The sequence below is a fragment of the Pelecanus crispus genome, chromosome 12 (assembly GCF_030463565.1).
Source record: "Pelecanus crispus isolate bPelCri1 chromosome 12, bPelCri1.pri, whole genome shotgun sequence".
NCBI classification, from domain to species: Eukaryota; Metazoa; Chordata; class Aves; order Pelecaniformes; family Pelecanidae; genus Pelecanus; species Pelecanus crispus.
The window spans coordinates 8,357,468-8,379,971 of record NC_134654.1 but is presented as its reverse complement, the minus strand read 5'-3'; the positions used below and the strand labels follow the sequence as shown (position 1 = coordinate 8,379,971).

At 51.7% G+C, this 22,504-nt stretch overlaps 1 protein-coding gene across 5 annotated transcripts in view; it reads left to right on the top strand.

Moving 5' to 3' along the window:
* Positions 1 to 20,728, top strand: part of CUX1 (cut like homeobox 1) — a 286,475-nt gene extending 265,747 nt beyond the window's left edge. For all 5 annotated transcript variants that reach the window (XM_075720282.1, XM_075720281.1, XM_075720283.1 and 2 more), the window contains 9 exons: positions 9,709 to 9,845; positions 10,299 to 10,365; positions 11,569 to 11,681; positions 12,351 to 12,467; positions 14,761 to 14,844; positions 15,336 to 15,392; positions 18,114 to 18,194; positions 20,113 to 20,177; positions 20,668 to 20,728. In XM_075720282.1, coding sequence (XP_075576397.1) covers positions 9,709 to 9,845; positions 10,299 to 10,365; positions 11,569 to 11,681; positions 12,351 to 12,467; positions 14,761 to 14,844; positions 15,336 to 15,392; positions 18,114 to 18,194; positions 20,113 to 20,177; positions 20,668 to 20,728 — 782 coding nt within the window. The remainder of the gene's footprint in view (positions 1 to 9,708; positions 9,846 to 10,298; positions 10,366 to 11,568; positions 11,682 to 12,350; positions 12,468 to 14,760; positions 14,845 to 15,335; positions 15,393 to 18,113; positions 18,195 to 20,112; positions 20,178 to 20,667) is intronic.
* Positions 20,729 to 22,504: the final 1,776 nt, after the last annotated feature.

Sequence of the window (22,504 nt, the reverse complement as noted above, 5' to 3'; positions counted from 1 at the left end):
AAAAAAAGATCCTCACAAAGACCCAATTGACCAAAAAAAAGTGTCATTTTTTTGTACAAGTAGCTTTGAGAAGCCCATATTGTGTTGCTGTGACTCATCTTTTGTAACATTTTATTTCTTGGTATTTGTTTAAACATAAAAGTAAGAGTTTATATGGCTGGCAGTAGCAGGGCAGCGCTCCCTCCGTCAGCAGAATGGCATTGTATCTTCCGTCTTTGTTTGGTTAGCCATATAATGTTTGTTCTCAGCACTGTACAACGGTCCCTATATGATATGGAGAAGCAATATCACTGTATGAAACTCACACGATGTATTATTATTATTATTATTCACTAGCACCCTAGGTGTGATAATTGAAGTAAATATCTTTTATACAAACACAATTACGCGTGGGCTGTCTTTATTAAGGTGAGACCTGAGTCCAAGCAGCAAACATTTACATTGGTGGTTCTGTTTCAGTGATGTCCAGGGGAATGAAGGGGCTGGCTTTGGTGGGGATTTGTGTTTATCCAGGGGAGGAAAATTTACTTTTTGTGTATCGATTTCTGGGGCAAGGGCGGGGAAGGGGTTTCAATATCTTAAATATAAATAAGTGTTAGATTTCCAAACTGTATCCTTTTTTCAGTGAAATTCAAGTGTGACGATTCCTGCTGCAGTCAGTGGGAGGTGGACACCTGGCTTCGTGGACAGAAAAGATGTATTTTGGGTCTGAGACTGCAAGGGGGATTGTTCTGTGCACCATAACAATGTATTAGCTAATTGTAAAAGATTAAAGACATCTGAGGTCAGAAGTGCTTTACATTCAAAAATGAAAATGTAAAAGAATGTTGCCAGATATTTGACTCTCTGTTTATTTTTACAGATACTCTCTATAACGATAAATTCCTCTTCTAGTGCCTTACGAGATGTTGTTCCTATAAATATATTCAGTGTTTACAGAGTCTAGAATTTTTAAGTTTAGTAAGGAACAGATGTTTTAATCCATCAGTGGAACTATATATTAAAAACTAGTAGAATAAAGCTGTAGCTTGAATACTCCAGGTTTCAGGTAGAGCGTGTGTGTGTGTGTGTGCGTGTGCTTGCCTGTGCACTGCTGTTTTACCTGGCATGCTCGTGTCTGGTTTTTGAATTGTGAATTGGAGGGACCTATGTGTATTTACATCATCTCCTGCAGTACGTATCTTAACATCTTTTTCCTACCAGGCTGTAAGCTCATGTGTTGTGTGCCTCGTAGACTTGAGTTTCGCGTTGATTAGGGTGTGTTCAGTGTGGCATGAGGAGTTCTGGAGGGCCGGGCTGAAAATTTGCTGTAGTTCTGTCCCAAAAAGTCTAGCTGGCTGTCCTGGAGAGCAGGGAGTCGGGCTGGGCTTTCCCAGCATGCTCCCTCCCTTCCAGCCACTGCCAGGATCCATCCAGCCGGTGCCACACTCGGACACCCTGGTGCGGCGTAGCACCTCGCCCAAGCCAGCGTTTGTGTTGGATGTGCGTCTTGGCCATCTTTAGCTTTGAGTAGTTCTGCAGGAATGGGTGGGAGACTCTTCAAGATGTATCAAAAATGCTATTTAATGCCTTCGTTTCTTTATAAATGTGTGTTTGCTGCTTTTGAAACATCTGTGACAGGTTGTTCCATGTGATGTAAAAGTTCTAGGTTTAACACCTTTTTTTTCCCTCCTACCATTTGATGACTGGTCAAACTGTTGGTTGCTATCAATGGCATTATCTTGTATAGTTTGAGCCTAATCATTTTAAGCTTGATACTAAACATCTACACTTTTAAAGTGTTATGACTCAAGGTGGTTAATTTATATATTTATAACCTGCACTTTTCTTTAGGTATGGTGGTATCGGCACTGAACTACTAAAATCACACACATGGTCATAAGCAAAAGATGCTTATACTTGTGAGAGCACAGACCTGGTACAGAAGAAGCTGGAGAGGGTTCATTGTAGCTCAGAAGCATGCATCGAGGATAAAATCAGACTGTCATCTCAAGCCTAAATCTCCAAAAGTTTATTTCTGGGAAGCTAGGAAGGCAACCAAAACCACAAGGTTGCATCTCAGAAGTCAGGAGCAGGTACTTACGGTCTTCCAGGGAGACAGTTGGATCTTCCATGATAGCTTTATTGTCAGCCCTTCAAAAAGATGTCAAAAATCACCTTTTCAGAAGAAGTATATGCTGTGTGTTCCCATAGACCCTTAGTGGTCAGCACTGAGGCATACCTGTATCTCACCACTGTTTCTGCTGGTAAATAGCTGCTTCTGGAGTTAAATGCTCTAGCAAGGGTGAGATTTTACATAGGAAATACTACAGACATTTGCCGAGTTAATGGGAGAAATCCTCATTTGTTGTATCCTTAGGTGCAGGAATAAGTTAGCACCAGGTGGGCACCTCAGTGCCACAGGTACTGGCCATGGGCCCGCTCCTGCCCCACAGTCAGCGAGAGGTAGTTTGTCTTTCGGTGGGAAGGGGGGTATTTTTTCACATGGCATCACGTTCCCACCAGGTAAGAACACACTGAGCAGCTGACACGGTGCTTTTGGGCCCCACTTCTTTCCATTTCAAAATGCCGTCATTTTCTTCTAAGTATTTCTGTTTTAATGGAAGTGGTGAAGAAATTGTGTACTTGCCAACAGAGGGCTTCAGAAAGCATGATTTGATTACAGTAGAGCATTTTATTTTCTTTTTGCTCCAAGCTATGGGAAACTGATAAGAAAACTCAAACTGTTTTCTTGAACTTTTCCTAGTTACCCATGTAATTAACTTAGTACCCTTGGAAATAATCTGTTCTTCTATGAAATCTCTATCCTTACAGGGAGAATTTGTTAAGCGGTACTGTGTTTCTTTGCTGGGGGCTGTTTATTTTGGAGTGGCTGGGCCAGGAGGAAAGGGAAGGAGAAATCCTTCAAACCTTTCCTTCCTGGCAGGCCCTCAAAATTCCAGATTCATCATGAAAAGAAAGGGGGGAGAGGAGGGGAGGGAGCAGAAATCTTGCCTGCACCTCCTCTGCCGGCAGCTGGCAGAGAAACCCCGGGAGCTGGGTAGGGAGCTGCTGTAGGGTGGGCACTCATCCGCTGCAGTTTGGTAGCTTGTTTTGCTCTTCCCCAAGGCCGCTTTCACAGATGTATCTAACAGCACTGATGAAAAGGGCTGCAGGGGATTCAAAGAAGGATGCTCATCTTTTGTAATGAGCATGGCAGCTAGGGTGAAGAGGTCTTTTCCCTGTGCTCCCAACCCTTTGTCAATTGGGCAGATGAAGGCTCCAGTTTTGTCCTCAGGGTGTTGGATGTGATCTGCTTTCTACTGTCCGTATTTTTTTCTTGTCTTTTTGACAGCACACGAAAGTAAAAATGAGAAGGGTTGTTCTTGCTGCCTTCACTGGTGCCAGTCCCAGCCCTTGCCGTCTAGGACTGCACATCTTCTGCATACATCCCTGAAGGATGTCACTGAAGGTTCTTGATGTCTTCTCCTACAGCCGTTGTATCTGTAGAGCAACCTCATCACTTCATTCTTGGAGCTTTTCCAGGGCTGGTAACTGTGGCTAAAGACTAAGTAGATTGTGCTAGGAGTTGCAGATGGCTTCTAGAGATGTCATCATGCCTTTCTTTTCATCATCTGTTTTCTTTTTTTGCCCTTTCAGAATGCTTGCAGAAGGTCTGATCAGAGAATAATCTTGTGGCAGGTACAGAGGTGATAAACAAGGACAGCCTGATTGCTACCCATGAGCAAAGTTGCAGGCTGAGATGGTTCCCAGACTAACATAACCCAGGCATTTTGGCTACTCAGGGGCTCTTGGGCCTGACTGGCCTTTCCTCCCTCTCTGGAGATTTCTAGAGAGGTTGCTTTAATATGTCCCAAAAATCCAGTTCTTGTGTGACTTCTGCAGTGTCGGTGGGATCTCTGGAGCACTTGATCCCCAGTATCTTTATTCACTCTGGGGAGATTCTTGGAAGAATATACACCCTTCGGGTGACAGTGATGTTTCTTCATTGCTTTACGTGAGGTGAGGTGGACCTCAGGAGGTGGCTTAGCTGGGCTTTTGTACTACAACCTGCTCTTCAGCTTTACCTCTCTTCAGCTTTACCTCTGAACAGACTTGCACCACAGAGGACTCTGCTAGATTTGAGAGACAGGGCTCTCAAAAAGAAATGTTAAATCATTCCCTTCTGCCTTGTCCTGTTTCTCAGCCTACTGACAGCTCACAGCAATGGTGGCCCCAAGGAAAAGGCTTTGCATGAAGTTGAGACAGATTGAGTGACTCCCATGCAGCTCTGGACCACGCAGAAATGCTGTCCCGCTCTGTGAAAAGGTCAAGACAGAACTAGAACCATTGAGATGTAAAACACTGAAAGGCCTTTGACAACCTTCCCATTGCAGAAAGAATTTTGGCTCAGATCTTTCTTCCTTGGCATCTCCATAGACTAAAAAGAGGACAGACAAAATCACCTGGTTCATCCAGGACTTACTCTGCAGCGTATGGACAGTGTCCCGCTCATCCTTTCAGCTGCAAAGCGCAGAGTCAAGTCATCTCCCTTTGATTCCCCTGGAAGAGGAGCAGGACTTCGGGCAATAACAGTACTGTCTTTTTCAGACTTCCTTAAAAAGTATATGCCAAGTATTTCAAGAGCCTGAAATTGTGCCTTGGTTTATGTATAAACCTGGGAGCTCTGGCATCAGGTAGAACTGGAGGTAAGACTGTTGGCTTGGAAAGACTCATGGGAGAGAGATGCCAAAAGGCCTTAGCATTTATTTCTGCATGGGGAAGAATGACCATTTCAACTTCTAAGTAACTGTCCACAGCAACATGGTCATTAACTGGAGTGGCCCAACCTGGAGAAAGGTAAAGGAGGTGGAAAAATCAAGAAACCAGTGGCAGACCGCTTCCTGCTTCTTCCTTCGGCTCCCGCTCCTCGTCCTGGCGCACTCGAACACGAGTGTTTGTGTTCAGTGAGTCTCCAGCTTCATGCCTGGGTTTCTCAGCCTTCATGTCAAGGTACTCCAAGATTTAGTTATCTTGCCATCATCTTCCTTCCAGTCAATAAAATAGTCTTAAAGCCTTTGAAGTAGTGGGTTTCAATGCACTTCAGTTGACTTCTGAGAGGATAGTTTTTCAAAGAAAGCTCCTAGCGTGCCACATCACTTCTCTGCTTACTTTTTTTTTTACAGTTATGCAAATTCAAGGAGGCCAGACAGTGATGGAGGCAGATTAAAAAGTTACCATAAGGCAAATCAGGGTGTGAACTTGCAGAGCATCAGCTAATTTGCAGTAACTGCCCATGTGTGTGCTCCTACCCTGCAGATCCCTTCAGCAATACCACTTACCTCGCATTTCCTTCGGGCTCAGAGGATATACATGAGCAGTTACTCCAGTCTCGTGGATGTGTAGCAAGTTACAGCCTATCTCACCCCAAGGTGATTTATTCATCTGTCTGTATCCTCAGTAATCAAGCCACCATCTTACAGAAAGATTGCCTCTCATTTATTTATGTCTGGCCTTATAACTTCAAACTAAGTTGCTAGTATGTCTTAATTTTCTCCATCTGTGAAAACAGATGCTGTTTATTTTGGATGATTTGCCAAGGGAGTCCAATTGCTGGGGCTTGTTAGAGGAGTCAAAGTTGCTGTTGCTCCATGACAGTGCTGGGCTCGCTGTCTCGCAGGCACTCCCGATGAGCCCCTACATCTGCTGGGCTCGGAGCTACCCATGAACGTGCCCGTGGAGCCTCGGGCTTTGGGACTTTTTTTCTATATATTCACTACAAGGATTTTAACTTGCAGTTTTGGAGGAGTGCGAGACTGACAGTGCTATCCATGATGAAAGAAGTGAGAGTTTCATCTAAATCTTTTATTCTCCGTTTAGGACCATTTTGTTTCCTCTCTGCGTGAGACACCTTTGTGTCTCACCGCATGGCCTGTCCGCACAGACACTTCACATTTTTTCAGAAACACATGTCTCTTGGCAATGTCACCTCAGGCAGGGGGTCGGAGGTGTGTTTAGACTTCCCAGGACAGACATCTTCTTTACAGCATCCTCTCTGAGCAGAGGCTCTCTGTAATAACTCAATCAGTTTTGGGCAGGCTATGATGCTTTTCAAGAGCCTTACCAATATTATTCTTCCTGACGGATGACCAGTCTTCTGCAAAGTGGTTGGTTCCCTGCAGAGGGCCTGATCCCCTTCCCCACTCCTGCTGGGCATTTCATCAGGCCAGATGTTCAGTGATACAGAAAAGATTTGAAGATTTGGTCAGTCATATAGGGTATGTGGGAAGAGGCTTGTGGCTGATCGTTGTCCTGAAAGGTGCTTCTCTTCAAGCCCAGGAGGGTCCAGCTGTGGTGTTAAGGTGCTAGCCCAAGTTCAACTGTTGGCAGCCAAAGTTCAGTGGTTCCACCAGGGACTTGCTCGTCGCCCCGTGTTTGTTGTAGGTGGTTTCTGCCAAACATCTGTGAGCCTGTCCACAGAAACTTTTTTTAGTGATTTTTTTTTTTAGTGACAATGTGTTATTACCCAGCCAGGCTGGATGAAAGCTCAGGGATTTGGGATCAGTGTCACGGGGAATTTGATTTAAGAAAACCCTGATCAAGGAGGAGAGTTCACCCAGCCAACTGCTCTCTAGGAACTTCGGAAGTGCCCCATGCAAAACTCCTGGTCCAGCTCCCATGTGCTCTGCCACCTTCCCAAGGAATCCCAGAAAAGCAGAAGATATTTGTCACTAACGATCCAGTCTCAGCTGCTTGTTTTCTGTGTATCAGGTGGAGCCGGGAAGCTAAAACCAGACCTGCCTGTGCCAACAGCACTGCAGTATGGCACCAGGCAGGGCGGGTGACTTCTGCCGGCCTTCGGTTGCCCAGTTGCTGCATTTCATTGCTTTTCTCCGTAAGGTGATGGCAGTGTCAGGCCTGTTTCTCCATTGCCTCAGAAGTCAGGAACGATGGAGTTTGAGGCTAAAGATATGTGGTTTAAAATCGTAGTTTCCCCAGGGCTTCACCTTCTTTGTCCCATTATCTTCTGCAGTACCTCACGATCTTCCACAGCTTTTGAGGTATTTGCACATCTGAAGGGTCAGAGCGAGGGCTTTCCAGCACAGCAGCTTAGAGAAGACAAAGGCAGATTTTCTTCTCAATGCTTGAACTGACCTGCCTTCCAGGGAGAGCCGTCCACCCGCTGCTGGAGGTGAAGGGTTGCTGGCAGAGAAGTGACGAGCTCATGGGTGGCCGCTGCCCCTTTGAAAAAAGAAAGTTATGATTAAAAAAAAACCACCAAAAAACAACCGTGAAAAGAGATACTGAAGGGGAGATGAGAGAGGAGCTCCATGCATTTTGGTTGCTTTCAGTGTTAAGGCATGGTTCCAGTCTTTTCTGTTTCCATGGACAGTTTGTAGAAAACTGGCCAATGCTGAGGCAGTGAAACCCAAGGGAGGAAGGACATGGCTTTCTTTAAAAACTGGGAGATGTGTTTCTTTGGTGACCCCTTTTTCTCCTAAGCAAACTGAAAAACTCAGTCCGTATAACTCAAAAGCAAAAAAAAAAAAAAAAATCATTTAAGAGAGAAACCAGGGAGCTGGGATCCAGGGCTCGGGTCTCTTCCAGCAGGATGCCAAAGCTCAGTTCTGCAGAGGTTTTTTGGGCAGGGTGGGAAGCCAGGAGCGTGTCCTGCCCCAGCCACCCCTCCACTCTGCTCCTGGCCGTGGTGCAGCCTGGGCACGCCGGCAGCAGCATCAGGCCTTTTGCACAATGATCAGGGCTGCCTTGTCCAGAATTGGGCCCCGCAGCCCATGTTTGGCTAGTAATAGCTTCCCAATTACATTTTAATGCAATTTAAAGAGACAGCCAATTAAATAATTAACCGTAGGGAAGAGGTTTTTCTTCTTTCCAAATCTTGTTAATGCAAATATTTTGCATCAGGCCACCCATGTTTTGGGAGCAGGCAGCGATTCCCCATTTCTTGAGAAACACTGACCTCCAGTGGGACTGCACCTTTATCACAACTGCTCCTGGCTCTTTCCTGAGACTTTTATTTGGGGCCTATAAAATGCAAATAGGCAGAAGAAAAAAAAATAAATCCATGTGTTGTGTCTGAAGCATGTGTCACCTCCCTTTCCCTGCAGGCAGGCTTGGTGCCTTGCGAATAACATAGGCATTGCATTTCTGACAAAAAGGGGGGAAATTTGCACCAGCAAAGCCCCTGCTTCGTGGGAAGGCAGCATTGGCTTCAGGCATGACTTTGTTCGAGCCCCCATCCCTGCTGCTGCTCTGAGCCCAGCCCTCCCAGCCAGCCTCTGCAGAGCATCAAGCCGCGTGCAAGGACCCCTCTCTGCAGCCGGTTTTGGGGTACGTGGGGCAGCTCCCAGCCCAGCAGGACTGGGCGAGCTAGAATTGAGCTGCACACACTTTGTACCTCTCATCTGAAGTCTTCAGAGAGGGTAGGATGCCCCGCGGGCGCAACAGTCGGCCCTCGCTTCTCCCCCAGCGTGGCTGCTTCCCAGGCAGCCTTTGCTTTTCTTGCTCCCTGGCTGTTGATAAATGAGGATTTTTGCCTTCCAGCTGTCTGGAATTCAGTGGAATAATTACAATGGGAATTATCAGGGAGGGACTGGAACAGCTGGGACCTGAGCTTTCACCCACCTGGAAATCCAGGCACAGAGGGACGTATCCTGCAGCCCTGCGGCAGGGAGGCTGGCAGTGCTAAATGCGGGGTCTGAACCTTGAGCTGAGCTTTTTTTTTTCAGCCAGGCAGAAGCCCAGACATTGCTGGCAACAAGGGAGAAAGGTGAAACAAGCAGATCTCTGCTGCAGGACAGGGCTCCTGCTTGCTGATGCTCTGTGTTTCAGGATGGATTTGCAAACAGAGCAAGGAGCTTGCCCTGTGGTGCTGGTCCTGCACCTCTCGCTGTAGCTGCGTTTTGGCCCCGTCTCTCCATTGCTTCACATCTGGGCTGGGGTTATACGAGGGGAACGAGAGGCTTTTGTTTTGCTCCTGGAGCATTCCAGCAAGTGCCTGTTGTGGTTTAGGGCGTGGGTTTTACTCTGGGGGGGCAACTGGAAGGAGGGCTCCTTTGTCAAAAATTGGCCAAGCGGGGATGCTGGGGGCTGCACAGCCTTGCCCGGTGCCTCGGGGCAGGATTGGTCTCACCTGAGCCCCTCCTCGTCCCCCACCCTGCTCCAACTCCCCGTGGCACCGTCCCCCCGTGTATGCCTGTCCCAGCACCTGTGGCCAGGGACGTGCTGCCTGGAGTCCACCTCCATCGTGCCTTTTCTGTGCAAACCAGACCCAGGGATCGGTTCGTGGGCTCAGCTCCCCTTATCCCTCTCCAGGTCCCCCTGCTCTGCCCAGCCGGGTGCTGCCAGGTACCCTTGAGGCACCAAAAATATTTTACTGATGCATTTGAAGCAGCCGTGCCAGTGCAAGCAGCTGACCGCTCACATTGCCTGCAGTGCGGGGATGTGGCACTGGTCCTGCCTGGGGGTGGCTGCCTGCCCTGGGGCATCACCGAGGCGGGCTTGGGCCCCTGGTCGCTTCTGCCTGGAGCAGAGCAGGGATTGCTGGCCCGGTCCCTCCTGCTGCCCCCAGGAATAAGGAGAAAACAGGGTTGCTGCCTGTGAGTTGGCTCCGGTGCTCCAAGTGGGGGGTTCTCAGCTTTTTGGTGTCCCCTTGGCAAAATCTGGGGTTTTGGGCCACCCCTGGGTGACGGTCCCGGCTCTGTTTTCCAGTGCGCTGTGCAGAGCTGCAGATCCAGTTGACAGAGGCTGTGTCCACGCTGGCTGGCCAGAAGGAGCTCATCGCCAAGCTGGAGCACGACCTCAGCACCATCCAGGCCCTGTCCGCCGTGCATCGCCCGGATGCGGAGGTAACCCCGACCCGCGGCGCTTGGCTCCTGGCAGCGGGCAGGGACCACTCAAAATGTCCCTAGGGGTTGACTGTCACTGATGGAGGGGCCAGCCGCAGATGTCACCTCTTCTGGTTTTTCTTCTTTTTTTTCCCCTCCCTTTTCTTTCTTTCTTTCTCACAACTCACCAGCAGAGGGTTGCATCGTGCCCATGCAATGGGAAGGTGTAGTGGTGCTGGCATCCAGGGACCGTCCAGCCCTTCTCCTTCCCGGGGAGAGGATGGGATTTGAGGGTTGAATACCAGACTCTCCATGTTGTCTCAGGCTTGATCCTTGCAGAGTGCCTGTTTGGCAGCATGCTTCCCACGAGGCTGCGGGTGCCAGGGCGGTAGCAGGACCCAGAAGGAGTTTGCTTTGACCAGGCACCTCCAGGTGGGTGGGAAACGCTTAATCCCTTCTGCCTTTGCTGCCCAGGGTGCGGCCGTCCCCAGCCTGGAGAAGATACCTGAGCCCATCAAGGAGGCCACAGCACTGTTTTATGGTGAGAGGTGGGCGCGAAGCCGGGGCTGAGGTGCTGGTGGGTGCCGTCCGGTGCCATGGCAGGGTGGACACCTCCGGGGATGGTGGCACGAGGATGCTGCTAAGCAGGCACAGACATCACCTGCGCAGTGTGTCCTTCACTGGGGCCAGTGATGGCTTTTCCATGCTCGGCATGGTTTGCTGGTCCTCCGGCTCCTCCCGAGACAGTGCAGCGGGCATGTGCCAGCCTGACTCCGTGGCAAGCCGATGAACCCGGGCTGAACCAAGCACCCTGTGCTTTAACCCCTGCTCTTTCCGCACCAAACCCCCTCCAAAGCCAGTGAGCTAAACATTTCCTTTATGTTGGTTCCTGTGCCAAAGTCTGCAGGAGAAAATGAATCAAACAAATAACAACGCTTAGCTCCTCTGGAAGAAAACCCACTTCATTTCCTTTTTTTCTTCTTTTTTTTGTTGTTTTTTCTTTTGAAAGGTTTTGAAAACATACAATAAACAATATCGCAGCAACAGTCCCACCAAGCCAAACAACCTGCAGCCACCCATCCTGCGCTATGAATAGCTCCTCTGTGCAGCAGGTTGAGTCACGGCCTCGGGGACATTTTTCTCCTTGGCCGTGGATGCCTCCTGCTGCTGGGAAGGCAGAGCAGGGAGGGATGGCTGCAGCCCCCTGGGCACCTGCAGAGCCCCATCGTGGGGGGCAGCCATGGGGGGCGCCCACAAAATGGGGCTCCTGGGCATGGCAAGCTGGCAACGACTGCGGGTGAGCTGCCCCTGCTTTGCTGGCACGGCTGAAAGAGGAGAAAGGACAAAATGGGGATGCCTGTTTTGCAAGGAGGGGAAGAGTACATGGATGGAGGGGCTGGTTGTGACACTCGGTCTTTTATTAGGGCTACGGCTGCTGCAGAAGCTACGGGGGAGAGTCTGGCAGGGACTGGGAGTGTTGGGGTCATGGGAAGGCAGCCACAGGTTGCACCAAATAATGCAACTGGTCGTCCCTGGGGAGTGAACCTGTCCATTCCCAGAATAAGTCCCAAAAAATGAGAAAAAGCATAAAAACTAGTCCATGTTGTAATAGCTGTGCACAGGAGTTTATCTGCCTGGGTGGTCCTGCGGTGTCGGAGTGGGGACCTCAAGCAAGCCCTGCTTTGCTCCAGGGTGGGTGGTGGGCATCTGCTGGGTTGTCTCTCATGCCAAGCATTGTCCGCAGGTCACCCGCCGTCCCCCAGCACCTCGTTCCCCGAGGGGCAGGTGGACTCACTCCTCTCCATCATCTCCAGCCAGAGGGAACGCTTCCGGGCCAGGAACCAGGAGCTGGAGGGGGTACGTTGGGTGGGGAGGGTGGCCATGCGGGGCTGCAGGACCTGCAGTCCGGAGCTGGCTGCTTTAATGACCTGCGGGGAATTTATCATCAGCACAACGCAGGCAGTGCCACGGCAAGCAAGAGAAAAATATATTCTGCTGTTAGCAGGACCAAAGCCTCCCCCAGCCCATCGGTGTTGCTCCAATTCAAGGACAGGTCCAAATTCCTGTTGCCTTGCAGGTGTGCTTGGCCATCTGGCACAGCATTCAGGGGTGCCATATAATCAGCACACAGGGAATGAGGTTTGGGGTAAAAGCCCAGTAGCTCTACAAATTGAAGTACAGCTCAAAATGACCTCTTCAAAGCCAGCAAGTTGGCTTTGCACCTCCCGTGGGGGCCAGGTCTCAGCCCAAAGCCACCTGCAGCCACCTCAGCTGCCCCGGCCCATATTCAGCCATGGAGGGCTCGGGTTCATTAATGCTTCAGGGACTGGGGGCCCCGTTCAGCGGCAGCTGGGACCATTTTAATCTGGGAGTAATTTTAATTCAAAGCCAGGGAGTTTTAATTACTGAGAAGGGACTGAACCCCAGCTGGATGCACCAATCAACCCCCCTTCTGCCTCCCACCCGGTTAGATCCTGTGCTCCCCCCGGCCTCGCTGCTAACGGCCCCCTCGCTCCCCCCATGCAGGAGAACCGCATGATGCAGCACACGGTGCATGCCCTGCAGAGCGAGCTGGACAACCTGAGAGCTGACAACATCAAGCTCTACGAGAAGATCAAGTTCCTCCAGAGCTACCCCGGCCGGGTGAGTGGCTGGCTGGCTGGCTGGCCTCCAGCTGGGTTCAGATGGACAAACGGACTCCAAACATAGACCGTTGCGCTCCGTGTACAAGAGCAGTGGGGAAATTGCACGTTACCCACACGCACCTTGTGTGAAAGTTGGAAAACGGGAGCTAATTGGGGTAAAGAAGGGTGCAGTGCTCTGCCTAGAGGAGCAGGTACCCAGCCCCTCTGCTGGGAAGGTAGTTTTTAACCATGCTGAAGGGTGTCTGAGATCTTTGATGCTGGAAGCTCAAATTTCCTCCCTGAAAAAGCTGCTGCAAACCCCTTTGATGCTCACTGCTGTCGGCGTGATGCGCCAGCAGGCAAGTCGTGGGTGCTCCTGCCCAACCAGGCAGCAAGCGGTTAAATTGGGACCTCCTGCAATAAATCCCTACAGTTAGAGCCTGAAAAATAATTCATCCTGTCATACCTATTCTCATTCCTCACCGCCCTGAATTTCTTGTGGCCAGCAGAGAGAGCTGCTCGGCTTCCTGCTCTCCTGGGCAGCCAGGGGCCCTTCCCAAAAGAGCAGAAACCAGCCCAAAACCATCCCAGTAATCCCAGTAACGCCAGGAGGAAGCTGGGGAGCAGCATCAGACCTTACTGGAAGCTGCTCTGCTCGTGCCACATCCCTTGGGGGTTTCATCCCTGGAAATCCCTGGGGCTTTTGCAAGCTGGTCGGGCTGCCACCTGGGGAGCTTTCAATTGCAACCACTTCCTCAGTCACAGCTGGGCTATCATGACCTCAGGCTTTCCTAGTAGCTGCAGAAGTGACAATAACTGGGGAAGGGACATCGGTTTGACTGCCAGCTCCTCGCCCTGCCTGCTGCCTGCCCTGCCGTCCTCCCCCAGCGCTGCTGCCTTTCTGCGCTGGCTGGACTGAGTCCGTTTTATTGATGGATATTTTAATAGCATTTGGGGATGGGAAACTCCTACAGCCGTGAAGGACCTTATTTGGTTCTTTTATTTATGTCTCAGTGATGACGCTGGGTCAGCCCCTCTGACATTTTTGTCCGTTTCTCCCGCGGAAGATCATATCCATGTTTATCTGCTGCCACAAGGCAACCCCTGAATGCCATTCACATGATCTAAAGAGCAAAAGCCTTTGACGCAGCAGCACGGGGGATTGCATAATTCACCACCTAATCGGGCATGTGACACGTTAAAAATAATCATCAAAGATCATTCAATAAGGCCAGGCTATAGTGAATTCATCGCCCCTAAATTGGGAGCTGGTCTCATCGCTGGCTTCTGACTGTGCAGTGACCCGTGGATCGTATTGCGGCGCGTAAGGGCATATTTGCTAAAGGTCTGTGTGCGGCGGGGTTTACCCGCGGTGAAACGGAGCCACCGGCCAGCGTGCTGGCGTGGCCAGGCAGGACAACCAGCAGCACGTAGTAAAGGGTCCAGAAAGACCTCGGTAAATGTCAGCATCACCGTGCTGGCGGGGCAGAGCCAGAGAAGGCACGGTGCTGGGGGGAGAGAGAGGGATTAGCACCGGGGCCTTTGAGCAGGGATGTGCAGCCCACGTAGCTGGGAGCCAGGGCTCACACCAGGCTGTGGCTGCGCCTGCTGACAGCACATGCTGTTTCCAGGCTGGTTTTGGGAAGGAACAATGTGGAATCTGCAGTTCTCGTCACCTGCAGAGGTAGCGCTGGAGAAAGGAGGGGCAGGGATGTGCAGGCTCCACGAGCGCCCTTGGGGCTTGCTGCTGCCGCTGGTCCAGCGCTGCCTGCGAGGCTGCGCAAGGGGAACCTCTGTCCCAGGAGGAGTTTAAAGCCCAGCATGTCTGAACTGATCTACACCTTTCACTTCTTTCAAGGAGCTACCTTCATTTTCCTTGCCCTTTGCCCAGCTAATGATAGCTGTGTGTTTAAACATACATGTTCAATTTCCTCCTGCTAAACCGCTGCCTCCCTCCTACCTGGCCCAGCGGCAAAAGAATTCAGGGTGGGATTTGCCCTAGCCCAGGCATTTCCAGGTGAGCTCTCTGGGCTGGCACAGTCCCTGTGGAGGAAAGGACTTTGTTAAATAGCCCCTGTTGTGCTTCTCCTTTTTGAAGGTGACGCATCCTGTCGGCCCCATGGGTCAGCTCTGGGCTGCGCTGCTCCGTCCCTTGGGGGGGTCATGTCTTTCAAATGAGCAGCTCTGGGGGGCTTGGGGGGCTCTGGCCCTGTGCCGGGTGTCCAAGCGCTGCTTGCACCGCGGGGCACGGGTACAGGCAGTGATGCCAGCACCGGCGCCCGCTGGCTCTCACCCTGCCTTTGCTCCCACAGGGCGGCAGCAGGGATGACACCGAGCAGCGCTACTCCTCCCAGTACGAAGAGCGCCTGGACCCCTTCTCCTCCTTCAGCAGGAAGGTATGAAAAGCTGCCAGCACCCTTCCTCCGCGTCAGCCCCTCCTGGTGCCACAGGATCGTTGCCTCCCAAGGGGTAGGACTCGGCCGGCCACGTTTCGGCATCGCAGAGCAGCACAGCTTTGCCCGGCGTAGGGAGGGAAGGGGCTTTGCAGCGTGCTGCAGTCGATGAGCAGCTTGCTGTGCTCAGTTCTGGTTTTGCTTGCAGAAAGGTGGTCCAGGTGTGTTGAAGGGAAGGAGCAGCCAGAGAATGAAACCTCTCAGGGAAATTATTTCATCGCTCAGATGAAATTCAGGGACAGCACTCTGAAAGTATAAAACACACTCAAATGCCAAAAAAATAAAAGAAGTTATTGTTCCCGCATGATGTCCCCTATGGCTGTGTATACGTGGGGGTGGGAGCATCCCAGGGCACAGGGCTCCTTCCCTGATTTGCAAACCCTAAATCAGCCCTTTGAGCCTCAAAATCAGCTTCTTGTACTGTTTACTTGCAGGAACGCCAGCGGAAGTACCTGAGCCTCAGTCCCTGGGATAAAGCCACGCTGAGCATGGTGAGTGGGCTGCACCCGCTGTGCCACAGCGGGTGGCGAGAGGTTTTTAGCCTGGTGCTTGCACAGGGAACGCTGCTGCTGGGCTTGGCCCTGGGTGGGGGCCAAACCCCATCCCTGCTCCCCCAGGCAGGGGTGCAGACCATGCCAGGGCCACACTGGGGCTCGGTTTAGGAGAAATCACTTTCCTCCCTTGCCCTTCCTTCCCCTTTTCCCCACTCCATCCCACAGCATCCCAAGGGGTCATGGCTGGAGCGCATGACCCAGCCCCAGGCCGGCCAGCGATGCCACAGCCCAGGCCACTGCAGTGTCAGGACACAGCCCAGGAGCTCTTCCCGAGCCCTGACCCTTCCTGCTCTGTTCTTCCTTCCAAAAAAGCATTGGGGAAAATATTGGGGAGCTGCTGGTGTCTGCAGCAGCAGAGGGTCCTCGCCTGAGCTGTGGCGGGCAGGAGGGCTGCTGCTGCCACCGTGGGTATTGGCTGCCATCTCTTAGGGATGAATGCTGCTTCCTAAGCTACAGATGTGGGTATCGAGATCCGACTTATATTTGTGACATTAGCAGCAGGCTCAGGATCAGGTTTTGGCTGAGTTAACCGCCAGCTATCTGGCGTAGCAGAGGTTAATGTGGGAGTACGGGTCTGCAACAGCCACAGAATACAGAAATATCTTATAATAAAGGCAAAGTTGTCATTTGCATAAAAACCAAGCAAATGCCAACATGAATATGGATTGGGTGGCGTGCCAGCACCGTGGAGAATTAATGAAAGGCATTTACAAAAAAACTGACTTAGGGGAGTTATTCCTTGGGAATATTTAAGAACATAATCTTGTTTGTTACAGCAGCCTCTGCTGTGGCCGTGAATAGCAAAGAAGATTTCAGCCCAGAATTGGTTTGGTGGGAGATCTGTGGGTTTTAATGCCAGCTTTGGAAAGCCCACGTGGTGGTTTGTGGAATGTGTTTATGTCCATAATGAATCCCTAGCTTTTGCAGCGGGAATAAAAAGTTGCTATGTAGGAAGGTAGGATCTGTCCCTCGTAAGCTGCTTTTCTAGGCTGTGGTTACTCCTGACTTTGGCTCTTTTGAAGGGATGGACACGAAGGTTTTCCCATCGGGACCCTAGTGTCATGAGCCAGAAGGGCTCGGACATCATCAGGGTCTGGCTGCTGTTCAGTGGCCTCTCCAAAATGAGGGGTTGGAACAGGACACAGCCCGTCCCCGCAGGGCTTCTGGGACCCAGTGAGCTCGGACATCTCTGTGGGCTAGCGCAGGACTGGCAAAGGTGGAGGGTAAATCTTTCAAGATAGACCAGAGAAATGGGTGAAACTGCAGACAGGGTTACTAGTGAGGTTTTGAAGGTGCCCAAGGATTTTCCATGTTTGCGGTTGCCCTCCGAAATCCCCCAAGGCAGCGGCCATCTGGCAGCCCGTACTTCGGAGGTGCTTTGCTTTAGCCCGAGCAGTGCTGCGTGCCTTCCCAAGGGCTGCTGATGCTCCTCCACCTCATGGCCTCTCCCGCATTGGTACCCAGCTGTGCTGGGGACCAGCAGCAGGAGGAGGCAGCACGTGCCTGAGAGCCCATGCTCATGGATAAGCAAAGCGGGGGGGTGAAGCCCTTCCCTTAAATACAGTTATCTGTGACAAGTGGGAAGGGCAGTGAGCCAAGCTGTGGCACCCCAGGGACCTGCCCAGACTACCAGGCCCAGCCATGAGCCTCCCCCATGCAGCAGGAGGGCTGTTACTGGGGAGAGCAGCTGGGGGTCTGGCACGCAGCTCCCCTAAAAACAATAGTCCACCAGCAACCGGCATCCTTGAGAGCTTACATTTTCCAAGGTGCTCAGCCATCACTGCAGCCTGGCAGGGGGTGTACACGGGTCTCAGCAAGCACGTAGCCTCACCGCTGCCAAAGCTGGGGGCTCCACACCATACCAAGCCTTTAATCCCACTTTATCGGCTCCAGAGCCACAGCACGGGGCCACGGTTGCTTTAGGCCGAGCTGGCTGGAGGTTCAGAGGGAGGGATGCCAGGAGCTGGAGGAGCATGCAAATCCCAGGGTGTAGGGTGATCACCCCTAAAATGTGCCGGGGCGCTTGGGAGGCTGCACCATCACTTTGGGTCTGGCTACGAAATCCTCCTCTAAGTCATTCCTGGGGTCCCGCGCTGGAGCTGGGGTGCAGGCAGGGCTGTGCAGCAGGGCCAGCCTTCGGGAACACCGGCGCAACATTTGCTCGGCTGCCCTGCCCAGGAGGTGGTGAGGGGATGCTGCAAATCACAAGTTCTTTGAGCTCATGAATTAAAAATGTGCGAGACTTAATTACTGCTGGGGTTTCAATCCGGAGTGGTGCTGAGCCACAGGCAGGTGCTGAGTCAGGGCTGGCACAGGGGGAGCGGGCAGAGCCGGTGGAGAAAGCTGGGGTAAAAGCAGCTCAAAATTAACTCTGAGAGAGTTTTTAGTGCAGGAAACCCCGCAGTTTGCAGCCCTGAATTCACTTCGATTTGGGCAATTTTGGGCTGAGAGCATGGGCACTTGTGGTAGTCGCCTTGAAGGAGAGCAGCTGCTCAGAGATTGGCACAGATGGCATCCTGCCTCGCCTGCTGTTTACGTAGGGTCTAGCAGAAACAGGGCCCCAGTCTTGGCCTGGGTTTCTCCGAGCCTGTGCGCAGAGAGGGCTGGTTCCCACTGACCCGCATTAAAATGGGATTTTCCGTTCTGCTCTTGCTGCAGGGGCGGCTCATCCTGTCCAACAAGACAGCTCGGACCATTGCCTTCTTCTATACCCTGTTCCTGCACTGCCTCGTCTTCCTCGTAAGTGCAGGGGCCATGGCGGCGGTGGGTTGGGCACCCCATTAAAATGGCAGCAAGCATCCCATCCAGGGGGAATTTCTGCATTCTTAAGATATTATGCCAAGGAGTGTGTTGCAGCTGGTATATCACTGGGTCCAGAGGCATGGGGTGGCTGGGAGCGTGGGCAGCAGAGCTCAGCAGAGACACGTACATGCCAATAAATGTCCCCCTCAGCTTCACGGGGCGGGAATGGCCACCCTCGGGTGGGCATGGGCTTGGCCGAGGGCAGGAGCTGGGAGCCGTCTGTGTCTTCACGTTGAGCCTGGAAACAGCCGCGAGGCCCCGGTGCCACCACGCAGGGATCTCACACGGGGTTTAGCATATTTGCGTGCAGGTCTGGTTGGCCCTCCCTGCACTCAGGCAAGCAAGCACTCTGTTTGTCAGGCAGCAAAATTCCGGTTAATTATTGTGAAGCCAACAGCGTAAGAAATTTTAGGAATAAAATATGGCCCCATGACCCCACGTTGCCTGTTTCTAGACCATGTGCGATTCCACCTTCCCATTTCTGGGTACATCCCTTAACCTTCTGCATGGGGGAGCTCGGTTACGTTCCCGGCTCCTCCAGGTGATGAGCTCTGGCTCTGCACTACGCTGTACGAGCTCTGGTCCTCCACACATTCCCTACTTGCCCTGCAGCTCTGTTTTCTTCTAGTTTTCAAGTTTCCTCGACTGTACATTAGGGTTGGAAGTAGAGAAGTAGAGGTTTGTTTAGGAATAGAAGCTTGAGCCAGCCTGAATCCCCTGGGAATCAGTCGTGGTGCAAACTCCTCCTATATTCTTGCACAGTTTCTGGGAGTTTATTTGTCATTTCAGGGGGAAAAAAACCAAAATAATAAATTATTAAACAATGAAACAAGATGAAAGACAAATCAGAACAATATTTCTATCCTGATCTTCTCAAAGTAAAACTGACTTTGTGTTATTTTGGTGAGGAAAGGAGCAAAGAAAATAAAAAGTTAAACATCATTAAACTTTAAAGCTCAAACCTAAAAAAAAAAAAAAAAAAAAATTCATAAATATTACATGGCTGAAATGATCTTACTTCAACTAGACACAAAAGGGCCTGAAATCCAGCACCCAGCTCTGCCTGGGCTGGGCACGCACCGTGTGTCCGACGGGGACTGGACAAACCCCCGGCTCCTCCATCCCCACGGTGGGAGCAATGCCTGCGCCGCTAATCCCGTGAGACATTGCAGCCTTCACCCCTTCTTGCCCGCTGCCTTCTGCCTGTTGTGATTTCAGTTAACCCTAATTTTAAGGCCCGCTGAAGGGTGTTTGTGGAATTAGAGTGTTTCCCTGGTGACAACATAACAACGGCTCACAAATCCCCAAGGCTTTAATGCATCAGCCTGGGACGGGAGGGCTTCTCCTTCTTTCCAAAACCCACCGCTGCCTCCCCACCTCCTCGGACCACAGCTTTGAAATGGAAACCCAGTGGCACAAAGGCAAAAAGGAGCCAAACCAAGCAGTGACCTTCCTTACGCCTGTTCCAAAAGCACATCTCCATCCATGTGCAGCCCGGAGCGTGCCCGCCTTACCCCAAACCACTGCAGCTGCGGCAGCGCTGCCCCAGCAAAAATAACCCCCTGGAAAGGGTCATCCTGACCGTCCTGAGGACAACCCCCTGAAACACACGCTGCGTTTCTCCACGCTGGTAATGCAAGGCTGCAAAACCAATTTTACCCAAAGGATCGCTTTAGGTCTCTGCTTGATGCACAAAAGCCAGGGGTGCCTGCAAAACGCTGCAGCAGAGATGTTGCTGGTGGCCGCGGGGGCAGGATGGCAGGGACGGGATGGCACAGCGGCGACAGGGGCTGCTGCGAGGGCGGGCAGAGATGGGCAGGCGAAAGCAGAGCTGATTGCATTTCTTACTTTGCAGGTCCTCTACAAAACAGCCTGGAGCGAGAGCGTGGGAAGGGACTGTGCTGCCTACTGCGCTAAGAAGTGGGTGTGAGGACAGGCTGGGTCAGCCCAGCCCCGGGGCTCGGGAGCACTGTCCACCTGGGTTTGGGTTGGATGGAGCATGGTGGTTTGGAGCAGATATTTTGGGCACCGCTTGATTCACCTCTGTCCTGCAAACAAGGGCAGTTAATTGGGTTTTAAACCCTTACTCCAATGAGGATGGGGGGCAGAAAAGGTGCACAGAGCATGGCAACTGCCTGTCTTCAGTCGAGTGTTTTCCAAATCCCTTCCCATGAGTGGTTCTTGCCCAGCGAGGAAGCCTGCTAAAGCCAAATGTGAGCCTGGACATCAGGATCAGGGCCATGCCTTGACTCCAGTTGCCCTGAGCAGCTCCCAGGCGCTGCTGCCCATGGCTGGAGGAAAGCGTGGTGCTAATTATCGTGGCTAGCGCTCAGAAACGAAGCGGCTCTGCCCAGCCACCAAAGTGCTTCGGACCCTGCTGTGAGTTAACGCGCCTGTACCCTTTCCCCAGGTACGCCGACCACGTCCACAAGTTTCACGAGAACGGGGACGCGGGCGACATGTGGCAGTGACGGACAGACACGACCCTACGGGCGCCAGCTCCCCTTTCATCCTGCGGCAGGATCCGGCCCTTCACGCCCTGCCAGCCACTTTGCTATAGCTTTGCTTTCTGCTTCATAGGATGGAAGCAGTGATTCCCCCTCGCTCCCACCTTTGGAAATCAAAAGTCTCAGCTAATGGAGAGCCGTTTTGCAGGACAAGGCGTTTCCAGCTCTCCCTCCCTTCCTGGAGGAGGCCCGTGTCCTCCTGATGTCCCAGAGAGGTCAGTCTTTACCAAAATACAGGGAAAATGCAAGATAAGAGGTACTCCTCTGAGATGCAATATCTCTTTCCATCCTGTTTAAAATCCAGCACAACCCTGGGTGGACTAAATTTAGCCAGAAATGGGGGAAAAAACCCAACCTCCTGAATGTGCTTTTTCAAGTGTCATGGTATTTGAGAATTCTTGTTTTGCTCTGGTTTATTGAATTATCAGAAGGCAAGCAGTCCTGCTGAGCTCTGGCAGAGCCAGCGAGACAGTGGCAGATAAAAATCAGCCGTCCCCAAAGATGGGGTTGCTCAGCGCATTGCCTTCTCACTGCCTCTCAAGTCAAATGAAGCTGTTGCTCATCTGTGCTCCATCTGAAGGGTGTCTCGGGACTTTCTGCACCGCCTCTTACCATGCTGCTGAGCACCAGCAGATGCTCTTCTTGAACAAGAGCCGTCGGCTTGAAAACAGCCCGGCTAGTTAGGACTTAACGGGCATGAAGGGAGGTGTTGCTGGTCAGGACTGATCTCACTGGGATGCTCCGGACCTGAGGGAGCAAGGAGACTTGCTGAGATGTTTCTGCCGAGCATTGGTTGCCCTTCTGGCTGCGGCGGCTTCACCTAATCCAAGGCAGTACCTCGTACAGGGCTTTACTTGCCTTGTAGTTGATCTGCTCAACATCTGACCCTTTTAGGAAACTACAAGTCAAATCAAGCGATTGCTGGTGGCGGGTTTGCTGGGTGATGAACACTGGGCTGCTAATTTGGGTTGATCTGGGGAGAAAAAGGTGATAGGAGAGGCTCTGATTAAAAAGAGCAGGTCCTGGCACCCCCTCTTCCTGCCTCGGCTCGCTGTGACCGCATGGTGCGGGAAGATATTAGCTTGTTAGGTAATGGTGGTCCTCAATTAAAATTCCCCTCTGAAGACAGGCGAACAGTGTTGCTTCCAATTAATATTTCATTGCAGATTCAGATCTGTTCACATTCACGCTGCTGGGAAGCCGAGGCCTCTAACAGAGCGTGGAGGCAGTGATAGGCTTCACATCTGCCACGGGCAGCCCAGGTTTATTTATAGGACCTGTGGCCCGCAGCAAAATGTAAAATACTCATAAATCGAAGGGAGGGATAAACCCCAAGGGACCAACCTGCACCTGTCCCGCTCGGTGCGGGGTAAACCGAGCCCATCCGGAAGGGGGGCACCCACGGGGCGAGATGCCAGCGAGGGGCTTGGGGGTGATGCTGCCATATGCCGGGGACCTCTCCATAAACTAATTGACTTCAGATGTGAAGGAGATGAGCTTTTGCTGTCTGAAATCAGTAGCTCGGAAACGTGATCCAGGGAAGGGTGGGATGCTTGTTGAGGCTTTGTTGGGAAGACTAAATTTGCTTTTTTTAGAAGCTGTATGTGGTGTCTTGGAATTGCAAAACTTCTGCAACTATTCACACTTGTACTCTTCATAAATGACTTAAAATAGATGTTGAGTTCTGCGGGACAAGTGATAAAATAAACTTAGACATGCATTGACTGGCTTGCCTTTGTG